The sequence below is a fragment of the Ylistrum balloti genome, unplaced genomic scaffold, assembly GCF_031769215.1.
Source record: "Ylistrum balloti isolate Yb309-2 unplaced genomic scaffold, AGI_CSIRO_Ybal_v1 Utg370120, whole genome shotgun sequence".
NCBI lineage: Eukaryota > Metazoa > Mollusca > Bivalvia > Pectinida > Pectinidae > Ylistrum > Ylistrum balloti.
The window spans coordinates 1,611,962-1,628,509 of NW_026782137.1; the positions used below are offsets into that span (position 1 = coordinate 1,611,962).

The window sequence follows — 16,548 nt, forward strand, 5'->3', positions numbered from 1 at the left end:
GAGATGGACAGAAGGACAGACAGAGAGGATTGCAATACCATCTTTCTATCTCTGTCAGGAGGTTAGCAAATTCAGCAATTATGTATCAAACTCTAATCACTGAAGATAAAATCAGAGCTTTTACCCTTACACAGAGAATCGGTCATCAGAAATCAAACCAAACCTCTCTCTGAATAAATATCTGTTTGCTTGCCTTAACAGAATGATTTCTATTACATAAAACTTCCTTTATTGTAACTTGGAGATAAAATATCTTCTGAAATATATACATATTACATTCATAAGAACACACAAGGTAAGCTACTTCCTCTATATTTCAAAATTCAAATAAAAAATAGTCTTTGATATATATGTACATACAAAAAGAACACAATCTAAGTACAGATTTTGACATCAAAATACCAAATTTAAATTCTTTAGGATATTCTGTATACTTTTAAACAAAGGAATAATGAGTAGGTGTGGTAAATAATTTTTAATTGTCATGTTTGACTGTTTCTATTGTGTAAAAATTGGATAGAAGGGTTTACACTTATATAGTCCACAAGTAAAAAGGACCCTCCCTGCCCCTACTCCACCTCTCCCTACTCATAATATTACTAAACCTCCCCCCTCCACACCTTTCCTCCTCATGATATCCATAACCCTCCCTCCTTTTGATGTCACCATCCATCCCTCCCCTACCCTCCCTTCTCATGATATTAAAAACTTTATAATCAATTGGTATCACACCTCCACAGATTTATTTTATTGACACCATTGTCACGTGAAATCTGATTTTTCATTGTTTGTTATTACAGACTCTGTGTGATTCTCTTTCTCAAGCCTCTCCTTCTCCAGTAGTCTGTCTCTCTCCTGTTTGCGTTTCAATCTGTCCTCACGGAGAAGTCTTTGTCCTTCCTCACTGCGATAGTCGTAGGAGTATACATGAGGATGTCTATCACAAATTTCACTATACACGTGACACAGACGTCCCAGCTCACTCAATGTCAACATGTAGGACCTTGTATCTGCAGGGATCTCAGTGATACTCAGGGTCTCCTCAGTCATGTGACTTAAGTCTGGTGGGTACAAAGTCCTAAACAAAACAAAAGTAATCCATAAGTGTAAGATTTTGGCAGTTCTTACAGCTACCAATCAGCTAAGAAGTAAATATGATTTGTACTCAGTTCAAACATCTAGTTAAGATTTATTATACAAACGTGCTTAGATTTCACAAACTAGACACATCACTAACTGTTCTTATTAGCAAACTCAACATCTTAAAATATAATCAACAAAATAAAGATAGTTTGTACTGAATGTTTATCATAACTGAAAATAAGTAATTCTTCCATCGACAGTATGTTGGAGCAAACCTGACAAAAATCTAATGCAAAAGGTCAAGGTCACCAGGTCAAAGTCAAATTTGGATTTTTTTACATGTACATATTTCATTATAACAAATCTTAAAATCAAAGTTGATTGAAATCAAGTGACCAGTTACTTGACTTGGGTCAAAGGTCAACATCATATATCAAATTTTTAAATAGTGTGGTATATTATTATGTAAAATTGATCAAAATAAAATAAGTCAATAACAAAGGTTAAGGTCAAAGTCAAATTTTCTATCTCTCAACTCGTAAATAATTTGGATTCATTTTTTGAATCAGAAATGACTGGGTATAATTACATGAGAAGTAACATGATCAAAGTTTAAGATTATGGATCCAATATCAACATCAAGTTTGTATCTCTTAAGTGCCAAATACAATAACAATTTTGTAATGTTGGGATCGAGAGATGTGTTTTTGCTTACAAATTAATTTATCAGTGTCTTTTGGATTGGTGATTGTTAAAATATCTTTATAACAAGAGATCTCAGAGAGATCTTGGCCATCCTTTGATGTTTATTTGCTCTTTAAATATAACACTATGCACAAGCCACAATGACCTGTTCCTTTTATACAGTATATAAAGCATATAAAGCTGTAGGAATTTTCTTTGGTGTATCATTTGATAGCATGAAAATAAATTGACAAAATGCTACACAACAATAACAAAAAAAAAAATTGAAAAAAAAAAGGAAAAAAACGAGGCAAAAAGAAAAAAATTGAAAAAAAAAACTGTCTCAATTATCTAATTTCAATGTTCTCAATGGCGTATTGATAAAACAACCATCAATATCCTGGTTCTTGTCAAATAGCAGGATTTATTTATTGTTTACACACAGAAATCCCACATGTACAGATAAATATACTGTCAATTCACTTAACTGATGAACAGTCTATTATTCAACACATAAAACATCAAGCAACCCAATCTATTAACACAACAATTACATTTAAATGTACAAAGTACTGATTGGCAAAGGGATGACATAAATAATTAAATAAGAGATCCCAGTGGGAGCATGGCACCCACCATTGAATGATATTTAATGAATCCATACGGATTTATCCCTATTTTCCCCCTTTTCTCTTCATGATCTGATAACAAGTTAACCTTACACAAGCAATCTTATAAAGATCTACAAAAAACTCTGAGAAATTGTGATAACAAACTTCAAAATCTTTTCAAATCTAAGAATGTCTCTGGTCAGCCATTTTATTTACTTGAGCAAACTAAAATTGAATGTGCACACCTAGGGACCACAGGGAATACATATACACATGATGTTTGAGAAATATTTATGCCGTACTTCTGAAGAAATAGTAATAACAATGTTAAAGTGCAAAATTCCAAGATGGCTGCTGTCGGCCATCGTTTTTCAATGATTGGATTCAAAATTGTACTTCTCAAGAAGTAAAAGGAGAAATAGTGATAACAAATTTCAACTGTCAAAATTAAAGTAGGAAGCCCATTTGTAATTTTAAATAGAACATACACATTAAGTTTGAGGAATATCCTTCCAATTCTACTAAAAAATTGCAATAAGCTCATAGCAGACTTCAACACTCCAAATACAAGATGGCTGCCTATTCGTCATTTTGTGACAATTATCAGTCTCAAAATGAAATCAGCACTACTAGGGATTATGGGAAACATAAACATTAGGTTTGAGATATATCCCTTCAGGTCTTCCAAAGAAATAGCAATAACATGGATTGTTTACGGATAGATGAAAGACCATGGACAACAGATTGTACCAGATTAAATCTCTGAGGATCAATTCTATAGCAATTAATGACATTCATTCACTTAAACTGAAAAATTGTTTTTGAACAGGTAGAAAAAAATGAAACAACAAAGATGTTGCAACAAAATTAAATTTAAACAATCAATAATTGATTGAAGTAGTTGAAGAGGCTGTATAGCTGTTTATATAGGAATCATTAGATGGAGGAGATCTATCAGACAGCGAAAGGAGACAATAAACAACCCACCCACACCTCGTAAACAACACCACTTCCTATGTAGATGGAGGTTTAAGCTACACTTAACAGTTAATCAACATCAGCCACTGTTCTATTAATCAATATTTTGTTTTTACTAAATAATCACCTATTGATTGTTACAAACATTAACATTCTACATCTTCTATGAAAAGCATTGCCTTGGTAATACTGCAACGTTCTGAAACATCTAATTGGATTTTGTATTAATGGTAACGTAATTAAGCAAACTCTCTAACACTGGAGAACAACAGTCGAACTCTGACCTGCTAAAAGCATTGAATTGTCATTACCATGTACGGGACGCCATTGTACGTAATTTGTATCATGTTAGGTGCTCAACAGGACATTACACCATATGATTCAACTTCATCTAATTTCACGGCAGACTGAGTGAAGAGCTAATAGCTACTGACATGAAATTCTTTAGTCCCCTTTGTGAGGGAAAGGAACGCAATACAATTATTCAGGGCAATCAGCAGCCTTAGATTTGTAGATACTTTAGGTAATATTAATTTGTTTCACATTATAACTATCCAATTAACAGTGAAAAATTGAGAAAGGAAAGTTTTCACAGATAATCCTCAGCAGAATGATCAATAATTGAAATCATATCTACATTGTATCTTTGTGGCCAGGCTTTAAACATATTGATAAGGACACTAATTGATTAAATTGATTCAAGTTCTCAATGTTCAAGTGAAATATATTCACAATTAAATCAGTCTGTAAAATATATACTGTAAAGCCATAAATTTTAGTGGAGATTTTATTTTCATTTGTACTCTGAATCTTAATCAATGAATCGATATATTCACAAACTAATAAATTATGTTTAGAATACACTACTGGGTAATGGAACTTAAAATATGAAAGGCATTCCTTTCAGTATTTGGTAAATTATCCAAGTTGTTTCATGAAAATAAATTAACTTTTATTAAAATGTACAAAGATTTTGAAGTATACATTTCGAAAAAGCTTACAGAAAGCCACGCTAAATTAATTTCCACAACAGACCAAAGTTTGAATGTACATGTAACAGTATTGTCAAATATTGACAATTTAGCCAGCATTTGTTGACATATGAAAGACATTGTTAAAAGACTGGATGGGTCAAATAAAGTATATGTAAGTTTTGTATGCCAGCGTATGGCTCATATATTCCATATAAGCAGAAGTAAGTTGTAGATAAGTTACTCAATCTTTCAAGCAAGCTCACACATATTACCACTGGTAGTAAGTTTCACAGAAGTTGAAGTACATAAAAACAATATCTACAATACCTAAATCTGAATTCTAACCGACAAGTAACAACTGCTAAGCATGTGTTCCCAACATATGAACAACCACAGTCTCACTCATACATATCGTGCGACAGCGTTCCGCCGACAATCCAAAAATAGGTGTAGGATGAATGCTTCTCATTATGGAATTTTACCATGAGCTGGTAATAAAAGCCAAACAACCATATTCCCTGATCTGTGGTCTCATCCAGTACCTTATATTACCTTTGTCTCATCTTCTCCTGACTGTTTTAGCATGTAACAAGTACATGGTCAAACCAATGAGATTATTATGATATTTTAGGAGGTTATTCTGATATTTAGGAGGTTATTCTGATATTTAGGAGGTTATTCTGATATTTTAGGAGGTTATTCTGATATTAAGGAGGTTATTCTGATGATTTAGGAGGTTATTCTGATATTTTAGGAGGTTATTCTGATATCTTAGGAGGTTATTCTGATGATTTAGGAGGTTATTCTGATATTTAGGAGGTTATTCTGATATTTTAGGAGGTTATTCTGATGATTTAGGAGGTTATTCTGATATTTTAGGAGGTTATTCTGATATTTTAGGAGGTTATTCTGATATTTAGGAGGTTATTCTGATGATTTAGGAGGTTATTCTGATATTTAGGAGGTTATTCTGATATTTTAGGAGGTTATTCTGATATTTTAGGAGGTTATTCTGATATTTAGGAGGTTATTCTGATATTTAGGAGGTTATTCTGATGATTTAGGAGGTTATTCTGATATTTTAGGAGGTTATTCTGATATTTAGGAGGTTATTCTGATATTTTAGGAGGTTATTCTGATGATTTAGGAGGTTATTCTGATATTTAGGAGGTTATTCTGATATTTTAGGAGGTTATTCTGATGATTTAGGAGGTTATTCTGATGATTTAGGAGGTTATTATGATATTTAGGAGGTTATTCTGATGATTTAGGAGGTTATTCTGATATTTTAGGAGGTTATTCTGATGATTTAGGAGGTTATTCTGATATTTTAGGAGGTTATTCTGATATTTAGGAGGTTATTCTGATATTTAGGAGGATTCTGATTTTAGGAGGTTATTCTGATATTTTAGGAGGTTATTCTGATGATTTAGGAGGTTATTCTGATATTTAGGAGGTTATTCTGATATTTTAGGAGGTTATTCTGATATTTAGGAGGTTATTCTGATATTTTAGGAGGTTATTCTGATGATTTAGGAGGTTATTCTGATGATTTAGGAGGTTATTCTGATATTTAGGAGGTTATTCTGATATTTTAGGAGGTTATTCTGATATTTCAGGAGGTTATTCTGATATTTTAGGAGGTTATTCTGATATCTTAGGAGGTTATTCTGATATTTCAGGAGGTTATTATGATATTTAGGAGGTTATTCTGATGATTCTGATGATTTAGGAGGTTATTCTGATATTTTAGGAGGTTATTCTGATATTTAGGAGGTTATTCTGATATTTTAGGAGGTTATTCTGATGATTTAGGAGGTTATTCTGATATTTTAGGAGGTTATTCTGATGATTTAGGAGGTTATTCTGATATTTTAGGAGGTTATTCTGATATTTAGGAGGTTATTCTGATGATTTAGGAGGTTATTCTGATGATTTAGGAGGTTATTCTGATATTTAGGAGGTTATTCTGATATTTTAGGAGGTTATTCTGATATTTTAGGAGGTTATTCTGATAATTTAGGAGGTTATTCTGATGATTTAGGAGGTTATTCTGATGATTTAGGAGGTTATTCTGATGATTTAGGAGGTTATTCTGATATTTTAGGAGGTTATTATGATATTTAGGAGGTTATTCTGATATTTAGGAGGTTATTCTGATGATTTAGGAGGTTATTCTGATATTTAGGAGGTTATTCTTAGGAGGTTATTCTGATAGGAGGTTATTCTGATGATTTAGGAGGTTATGATATTTTAGGAGGTTATTCTGATGATTTAGGAGGTTATTCTGATATTTAGGAGGTTATTCTGATATTTTAGGAGGTTATTCTGATATTTAGGAGGATGATATTTAGGAGGTTATTCTGATATTTAGGAGGTTATTTTAGGAGGTTATTCTGATATTTAGGAGGTTATTCTGATATTTGATATTTTAGGAGGTTATTCTGATATTTTAGGAGGTTATTCTGATATTTAGGAGGTTATTCTGATATTTAGGAGGTTATTCTGATATTTAGGAGGTTATTCTGATATTTATTCTGATGATTTTAGGAGGTTATTCTGATATTTAGGAGGTTATTCTGATGATTTAGGAGGTTATTCTGATATTTAGGAGGTTATTTGATGATATTTTAGGAGGTTATTCTGATATTTAGGAGGTTATTCTGATATTTAGGAGGTTATTCTGATATTTTAGGAGGTTATTCTGATGATTTAGGAGGTTATTCTGATATTTTAGGAGGTTATTCTGATATTTAGGAGGTTATTCTGATATTTTAGGAGGTTATTCTGATAATTTAGGAGGTTATTCTGATGATTTAGGAGGTTATTCTGATGATTTAGGAGGTTATTCTGATATTTTAGGAGGTTATTCTGATATTTAGGAGGTTATTATTCTGATATTTAGGAGGTTATTCTGATGATAGGAGGATTTAGGAGGTTATTCTGATTCTGATATTTAGGAGGTTATTTTAGGAGGTTATGATATTTAGGAGGTTATTCTGATAGGAGGTTATTCTGATATTTTAGGAGGTTATTCTGATATTTTAGGAGGTTATTTGATTTTAGGAGGTTATTCTGATATTTAGGAGGTTATTCTGATATTTAGGAGGTTATTCTGATGATTTAGGAGGTTATTCTGATATTTTAGGAGGTTATTCTGATATTTAGGAGGTTATTCTGATATTTAGGAGGTTATTCTGATATTTCAGGAGGTTATTCTGATGATTTAGGAGGTTATTCTGATGATTTAGGAGGTTATTCTGATGATTTAGGAGGTTATTCTGATGATTTAGGAGGTTATTCTGATATTTAGGAGGTTATTCTGATATTTTAGGAGGTTATTCTGATATTTAGGAGGTTATTCTGATGATTTAGGAGGTTATTATGATATTTAGGAGGTTATTCTGATGATTTAGGAGGTTATTCTGATGATTTAGGAGGTTATTCTGATATTTAGGAGGTTATTCTGATATTTAGGAGGTTATTCTGATATTTAGGAGGTTATTCTGATGATTTAGGAGGTTATTCTGATGATTTAGGAGGTTATTCTGATGATTTAGGAGGTTATTCTGATATTTTAGGAGGTTATTCTGATGATTTAGGAGGTTATTCTGATGATTTAGGAGGTTATTCTGATATTTAGGAGGTTATTCTGATGATTTAGGAGGTTATTCTGATATTTAGGAGGTTATTCTGATGATTTAGGAGGTTATTCTGATGATTTAGGAGGTTATTCTGATATTTTAGGAGGTTATTCTGATGATTTAGGAGGTTATTCTGATGATTTAGGAGGTTATTCTGATGATTTAGGAGGTTATTCTGATATTTTAGGAGGTTATTCTGATATTTAGGAGGTTATTCTGATATTTCAGGAGGTTATTATGATGATTTAGGAGGTTATTCTGATATTTAGGAGTTATTCTGATATTTAGGAGGTTATTCTGATATTTAGGAGGTTATTTCTGATGATATTTAGGAGGTTATTCTGATGATTTAGGAGGTTATTCTGATATTTTAGGAGGTTATTCTGATATTTTAGGAGGTTATTCTGATGATTTAGGACAACTTGTACATCTCCGCTATTCTTCAGATAACATGGACTACTGAGGGCCGCCTAATGTGAACCCCATTTTATGTTTCCTAAACCCTTCAACATGTCATCATACTATACCTGTAGTCTAGAAACACATTATGAAAGTGCTCTGGTTGTCCAAAACACATTATAAATTGATGTACAAATATTGTATGTGCCACTTGTTAAGAATATGGTGTGCATGAATAAAAAATTGAAACAGACATTGATAATTCAGCATAGGCCAGCATTTTAGGGACCGTTGATTTATTCATCATACGCCTGTATAAATTCTGTAAATTGTTAATGTGTGACATGGCTGTCAGATAATTGTTGTTTTATAGTATCAAAATTTCAGTGTGTTTAATAGTCATTAACACATACAACAGAAAAGCTTTTGGTGTAAAATTCTGAGTCCTTGCCACTCCCATCAGAAACCACAGAACAGAGTCTTGTGGATTTCTGACAATAGCCATTCCTGGAAAAACAGAAACATTTTGTTCAAAGTAAGATTAAAGTTATGCAGATTTTTTTTTTCAGAAACACAGCATTACAAAGGTGACACTGACAAATACAATGTAGAACATTGGCAAAAACACATTGTTACAAATACAATGTATACACTGACAACAAGAGGCCCAATTGCCGTAACAATCACCTGAGTCACAATGCTTCTTGTAGCATGTCATAGAAATGATTTTGTTAAAAAAAGTAAAAAATTTTAATTAAATTGTACACATAATGTTAATGTAAATTGTGTGTACATTAACTGTTGTCCCATGCTAAGGCTTACAAACACGTTGGAATTAAAAGATATTACACTCAACATTTGAATCTTTCATCCAGGAGCAGTAGAACATCTTTGAAATTTCAGTTAATTTGACCCATAAGCCCCCGGGGTCAGTCAAGGTCAATATGTGCATCTCATCAAACTATCAGCTTATACTAATAAAAAAAAATCTAACCAAGTTTGAACTATTTCTAAAAGAAAATAAATAAAATTGTGCTCAAAAGTATGATTTTCTTATATATAATATTAAGTAAATTTTACCCCCTCCCCATGGGGAAAATGTGAGACCCTAGGGTCATTAAATTTACAAAGAAACATGAGAAACTTCCATCCATAAAGAGTATTTGGCCCTACATTATCTAGGTATTGAAAACAGTTTTTTAAATTTAAGTCAATTTGACCCATTTTTGGCCCCACCCAGTAGCCTCTGGAGGTCAGCCAAGGTCAATATGTGTATCTCATTAAATAATCATCTTAAACTAATAACTCTAAACAGGTTTGAACTTTCTACAATAGAAAAAAAAATAATGTTCAAAAATGTAATTTTCCAATATAAGCATCTGAAGGCCTTTCAATCATTGAAGATTATGTAATTCTACCATACCTGGGATTTGGAAAGACGATTTTAGAAATTTCAATCAATTCGACCCTTTTTGGCCCTGTCCCTCAGGCCCCTTGGGGTTGGAGACCATATATTTTTGGTGCGCCTATAGTCATAAAGGTTTTTGCAAAATTTCATTGCAATTGGTTCTGGAGTTTTCCAGAAGTAGTCGAAAATATTGAAAAAAGTTTATAACACACGACACTGGACAAAAGGGGATAGCAATAGGTCATCCTTAGACTTTGTCTCAGGTGACTTAAAAATACAGCAAAACAAATATACCATAAACACAAACACAGTGTTACAAATATACCATAAACACAAACACAGTGTTACAAATATAACATGGCAAAAACAGTGTTACAAAAATAACACTGACAATAACACAACAAAATGTTGTTACTTACTTCAGTCCAAATGATAATTTTTTGTTCCTGTGGTGAAAAACATGTTTACAGACTTTCTCAACTAGGGGAAAGGGAAGTTGAATCATGGGTTTAATTCGTGGCAGGAAGTGGACCACACCCACATCTACCTTAGGCTTTGGAACAAAAGCTGCACCTGTAAGAAAAAGAACTATTATTCAGTCTTCATTACAAAAATAAAGGCCCTACAACTCAAAGCATGAACATCAGTCTTCTGTACAAACTTTTCTAAGACAAGACCCATCTATTCCTCAGTATGAAACAATAGACCTATAACCATACACAATCATATTAAGTCCTCAACACAAAATACCCGAACAAAACAGTCCTTTGTATAAAATCATGGTCTACAATGTATATATGGAAATTTCAAACCTAATTGAGAGAATTGTTATTTGACAAAATGAAACATTGGCAGCAAATTAAACATTTAAGTCAATCAATAGATCAAAAGCAAACTTTTCAAAATTCACATGTAATAAAAAAATGACTCAGTTCTGAAGAATATATACCTGGAATAGTAAACTTGTTGGTAACATGGCACCAGTTTTGACACATGGCAGAAAGACGACATCGCTCATCTTTAAGAATAGGGGACACTATTCTGTCAGCAACTTCCTTTTGAAATGTCAAAGTCATCCTGACGCGTCCATAACGCCACACACTGCTCTGTTTAGATATAGACTCTAGGTACCTAATAATGAGTGGAGTGGCCACATTAAAAGGAAGGTTTCCAATGATGTGAATATTTGGGGGATCTCCATTCCACGGAGTGATCAGTTCCTCTGGAAACAGGCGACTCATATCAAAGTGTAACACATCTCCGAGGATCACCCGCAGCTTGTTGTCGGACTCTTGGGATAAAGTCTGCAAGTAATGATAACTTATCATAAAACGTTCTTGTAACCACTGTATTGTAATTGTTTAGTAATAATTCCAGTCATATCTACTACTGTTTACTAGAACACAAACTGATGTTAACTGAAATCCTGTGATTAAATCACCTCTTAATGTTAAATAAGAGGATGTGTGTTGACCCCTCCTCCTCCAGCTCCCTAGGCATATTGGAGGATAGATATGGTACATACATAGATAACTACAATATCTACTGCTGGTTCATCAGTAATAAAACCTTCTATGTGCCTAATATACATGTATTTCCTATTTTGGTCACCTCAGTGTTGGGAAACACATTCTTTTTATTTCTAGTGTGTCACCTTCAAATTGGGTCAAGGCAGAATTTATCTAAACAATTAATACTGATTGACTGACCTTCAAAGATTGTACAAAAGACACACAAGTGAATAGTCCCTTTAAATACAAATTTAGATTTAGATAAAGTTGAACGAGTTAATGATGTAAACTACATCATACAGCATGTTTCTTATGAAATAAGGTGACCTCAATAATTATGCCTGGTGGACATTTACCAGAAATGGTAAAAATTGAGTTACTCTGCCAGATCTTATACTTGCAGCAAAATATTCACAATGACATAAAAACAAATCTGTAAGGTATACTTTGAGTTTGAAAAATATACCTTTAAGAAAGTGTGACCTTGTGATATGGACCTTTAAGTATGTAACGTTGTGATATTTACCTATAAGTTAGGTGTGACCAGCTGGTGATTGTGTGTTTAGTCTGCCTATGTGATATGTAAGCTGGGTGTGACCAGCTGGTGATTGTGTATTTAGTCTGCCTATGTGATAAGTAAGCTAGGTGCGACCAGCTGGTGATTGTGTGTTTAGTCTGCCTATGTGATATGTAAGCTGGGTGTGACCAGCTGGTGATTGTGTATTTAGTCTGCCTATGTGATAAGTAAGCTAGGTGCGACCAGCTGGTGATTGTGTGTTTAGTCTGCCTGTGTGATATGTAAGCTGGGTGTGACCAGCTGGTGATTGTGTGTTTAGTCTGCCTATGTAATATGTAAGCTGGGTGTGACCAGCTGGTGATTGTGTATTTAGTCTGCTTATGTGATAAGTAAGCTAGGTGCGACCAGCTGGTGATTGTGTGTTTAGTCTGCCTATGTGATATGTAAGCTGGGTGTGACCAGCTGGTGATTGTGTGTTTAGTCTGCCTATGTGATATGTAAGCTGGGTGTGACCAGCTGGTGATTGTGTATTTAGTCTGCCTATGTGATAAGTAAGCTAGGTGTGACCAGCTGGTGATTGTGTGTTTAGTCTGCCTATGTGATATGTAAGCTGGGTGTGACCAGCTGGTGATTGTGTGTTTAGTCTGCCTATGTGATATGTAAGCTGGGTGTGACCAGCTGGTGATTGTGTGTTTAGTCTGCCTATGTGATATGTTAGCTGTGTGTGACCAGCTGGTGATTGTGTGTTTAGTCTGCCTATGTGATATGTAAGCTGGGTGTGACCAGCTGGTGATTGTGTGTTTAGTCTGCCTATGTGATATGTTAGCTGTGTGTGACCAGCTGGTGATTGTGTGTTTAGTCTGCCTATGTGATATGTTAGCTGTGTGTGACCAGCTGGTGATTGTGTATTTAGTCTGCCTATGTTATATGTAAGCTAGGTGTGACCAGCTGGTGATTGTGTGTTTAGTCTGCCTATGTGATATGTTAGCTGTGTGTGACCAGCTGGTGATTGTGTGTTTAGTCTGCCTATGTGATATGTTAGCTGTGTGTGACCAGCTGGTGATTGTGTGTTTAGTCTGCCTATGTGATATGTAAGCTGGGTGTGACCAGCTGGTGATTGTGTTATTGGTCTGGCTATGTGATATGTAAGCTGGGTGTGACCAGCTGGTGATTGTGTTATTGGTCTGGCTATGTGATAAGTAAGCTAGGTGTGACCACCTGGTGATTGTGTATTTAGTCTGCCTATGTGATAAGTAAGCTAGGTGTGACCACCTGGTGATTGTGTATTTAGTCTGCCTATGTGATATGTTAGCTGTGTGTGACCAGCTGGTGATTGTGTATTTAGTCTGCCTATGTGATAAGTAAGCTGTGTGTGACCACCTGGTGATTGTGTATTTAGTCTGCCTATGTGATATGTTAGCTGTGTGTGACCACCTGGTGATTGTGTATTTAGTCTGCCTATGTGATATGTTAGCTGTGTGTGACCAGCTGGTGATTGTGTATTTAGTCTGCCTATGTGATATGTAAGCTGGGTGTGACCAGCTGGTGATTGTGTTACTGGTCTGGCTATGTGATATGTAAGCTGGGTGTGACCACCTGGTGATTGTGTACTTAGTCTGGCTATGTGATATGTAAGCTGGGTGTGACCACCTGGTGATTGTGTACTTAGTCTGGCTGTGTGATATGTAAGCTGGGTGAGACTTTGTTATTGTAAGTTGGGTGTGACCATAAAATTGTGTACTTAGGGTGACTAAATAATGTTTAAGTTGGGTGTGACCATAAAATTGTGTACTTAGGGTGACTAAATAATGTTTAAGTTGGGTGTGACCATAAAATTGTGTACTTAGGGTGACTAAATAATGTTTAAGTTGGGTGTGACCATAAAATTGTGTAGTTGCTGGTGTGATCACATGATGTGTTACCTGTAAGCTGGGTGTGACCTGTTAATTGTATACTTGGGGTGACTCTGTGATGTTTAACGGTATCTAGAGTGAATTTGTGATGTGTTACCTATATCTAAAGTGACTAAGTGATGTGTTACCTGTAAGCTGGGTATGAACCTGCTATCCTTCTCTATGACGACTAAGTGTTCCACCTCCTTATCCAGTATTGCTCTGGTGATACCACCTGGGCCTGGCCCCACCTCACATACATATCCATTAGTGATGCGTCCTGCAGCTTTCACAATTTTCCGATTGATATTCATATCAAACAAGAAGTTTTGAGACAGGTGTTTTTTTGCACTGATGCGGTAAAGTTTGATAATATCTGCCACCGTAGGCATAGGGGATAAGCGCCCTGCCATCTTCCTAACAAATGAAAAATTAGTTATCTCATTATTATTATTAATTTACTGTATTTTTTTCAATACAGAGTTCTTAACCAAGGGGCATATTATAAAACATACACAGTTCTAGGTAGTTATTTAATAAGTCTCAAGTTATCATTTCACACTTAATGTATGTTTTATTAATGTGTACCAAGAAAATCAAAGAATTAGATGCAGTACATTTAGGTAGAACAAAATTATAAACTAAAATAGAAAAGAATTGTTACTCCCAGCATGCTACTGGCCACATCGTGACCCTTTCTATTGTGGGCCTTATGGTTATTAAAAAGAAAATGTCTTCAGAATTTATCACATTTGACCTCTGTGACCTTGAAAGTTGATTGTGTTCACTTATCTCAACAAATTCAAATGAACCTCTAATGATCCTAGGGCTTTTGGTTATTTAGAAGAATTTGGTTTGAGAATTTAACACATTTGACCATTCTGACTTTGAAAATGGTCAAGGTAAATGCATTTGAACCTATCTGAAAGCTCAAGGCTTGCTTCATTCAAGCATATTTGCTACTTGCCCAAGAAATGACAATTTATAAAACTTTGATTTTTGTTTAAGTTGTAACTGTAAAAATACTGCTCTCATGTGATGCATTTTTGCAGCATATAAAAGTTCTTAGTGCTATATCTTATCTCATGTTTAAAGAATCTTGAATATGTTTACTTTCATTTGAGCACAATTCTAATAATTTTTATCTTAAAATTTAGAGCTTGTTAGAAAAATTAACAACATATCTTTTTATAAAATTAGCATTAATAAAATAAGATTTTTTAAGGCTGTTTCATCTTATTTCAATTATTGATAAAGTATTCTAAATAATGCACTATCCATGTATTATCATATCACACTAGATTCTAATTATTTATTTAGCAATCTTTTCTTAAACATTTAGAAATACATGCATTTATACTTACATCAATTAGAGGTTTCTATATTCAGAAGAAATAAACGTCAAACACTAAGCAAAGTCATCTGGGTTGTATATGCTAATATTATTTGTTTATTCTTATCATTTTTCTAATATTTTAAATGTTTCCTTCCTTACAGTGTTGCTTTTCTGAACACAACGTAAAAAAAGACCTTGCATTGATCACTGAGGTTCGTTAGCAATACATACATTCCTCACGAACCCGTGTCTTGGACTTGTATATCCTGTGCGTTCTAGTTACCTCCCTTTAACTGTATTTCCTTCGTATATCTATAGATATTCTTATCATTGTATGGCATTATATTACCATGCAGTAAATTACCTTCTTACCTCTATAAAAATATCACTTTTGTTGTGATATAATGCGCCGAAACAATCTTCAGTTGGTACAAACACACATTAACAGTAGACACCTATAACCAGCGATTTGTTTTCATGCTCGTATTTTTGATGCTCCATGGGCGCTGCCATGTTGAATTGAAATCTCGTACAAGGAGAACTGGGACAGAAAAAAAAATCTCTAAATAAAAATTATTATAACATAAAATTTACTTTATTATGTAGAACTGTCATTTTATTGTTTCAGTGTTTCAAAATTTTCGCATTTTATCTAAGCAAGTCAAAGGTCACGGGTCAAAATTTCAAAATGGAGGATTGCGTTCAGAGCAGTGCGCCAAATTTAAACTGACAATAATACAATGGGTGCATAACATACATTTCAAGATGAAGAAGAAGGCTTTCACCCTATATGATGTCTTTGTGACTATTTTATCGCTGTTCACATATATAATAGATGTTGTATCAGGTAGGAATGTGTCAAAAATCCATTTTTTATAGCCAGTATGATCTGATATTTTGCAGACTTCAATCTAATTAAGCTACGGAAAGTTATTGGTCTTGACATAATATTTATAAATAATTTGGGAATCTTATCAAATAATTAATGATAACGAGTAACGGGATCGCCTATTGATACATGTAAGATTGTACAAAAGACACTAATAACTTTAAACATTGAACTTGAACTAAATCTAGAGACTTTTGGCTTTGCACTGTATGGGGGACGTTCACCCTGCCACTAATTATAAGCTAAAAGAGAAATTCCCACAAACGAAGACTTGTGAAGTGATCTGAATGCCCTACTTTTCCGAATTATATATTGCTTGAACAATTTTATTCAATTTATTTTAATTTTGCTTGTTTACAGATATTCTTCTGATTGTGACATTCCTAATTGATGGCCACCAAATATGGGCTTCATTATCAATGGCATTTGTCGCCTTGTCAACATTTCTGATGCAGATTTTCAGTTTTAGTTGGCATGCAGCTGACAAGACATTGACTTGGAAAACTTTCCTTTTCCACGCCCTGTTCCTAGCACCAGCCCACAGGTATATATACTTAATGAATACAGAAATCAGAATACAGTTACTCGATTCATCCATTATTGTATTTTATCCTGCAACTGG

At 33.9% G+C, this 16,548-nt stretch overlaps 1 protein-coding gene across 1 annotated transcript; it reads right to left on the reverse strand.

Annotated features, from left to right (window-relative positions):
* Window positions 1–690: 690 nt before the first annotated feature.
* Window positions 691–15,537, reverse strand: LOC132550364 (dimethyladenosine transferase 1, mitochondrial-like). Its single transcript, XM_060214414.1, has 5 exons — window positions 15,410–15,537; window positions 13,851–14,118; window positions 10,731–11,085; window positions 10,201–10,354; window positions 691–1,078 (listed from the first exon to the last, which is right to left on the reverse strand). Exons 2-5 carry the CDS (start codon window positions 14,112–14,114, stop codon window positions 763–765), a joined length of 1,089 nt encoding a protein of 362 aa, XP_060070397.1. The 5' UTR covers window positions 14,115–14,118; window positions 15,410–15,537; the 3' UTR covers window positions 691–762.
* Window positions 15,538–16,548: the final 1,011 nt, after the last annotated feature.

Bases quoted from the DNA above. Each gene is read 5' to 3' on its own strand.
- LOC132550364 (XM_060214414.1), bottom strand. From the start codon at position 14,114: ATGGCAGGGCGCTTATCCCCTATGCCTACGGTGGCAGATATTATCAAA. The intron at 11,086-13,850 runs GTAACACATCAC...CATTACTTGCAG, and splicing joins GGTTCATACCCAGCTTACAG to ACTTTATCCCAAGAGTCCGA. The intron at 10,355-10,730 runs GTATATATTCTT...TTTTTCTTACAG, and splicing joins CAACAAGTTTACTATTCCAG to GTGCAGCTTTTGTTCCAAAG.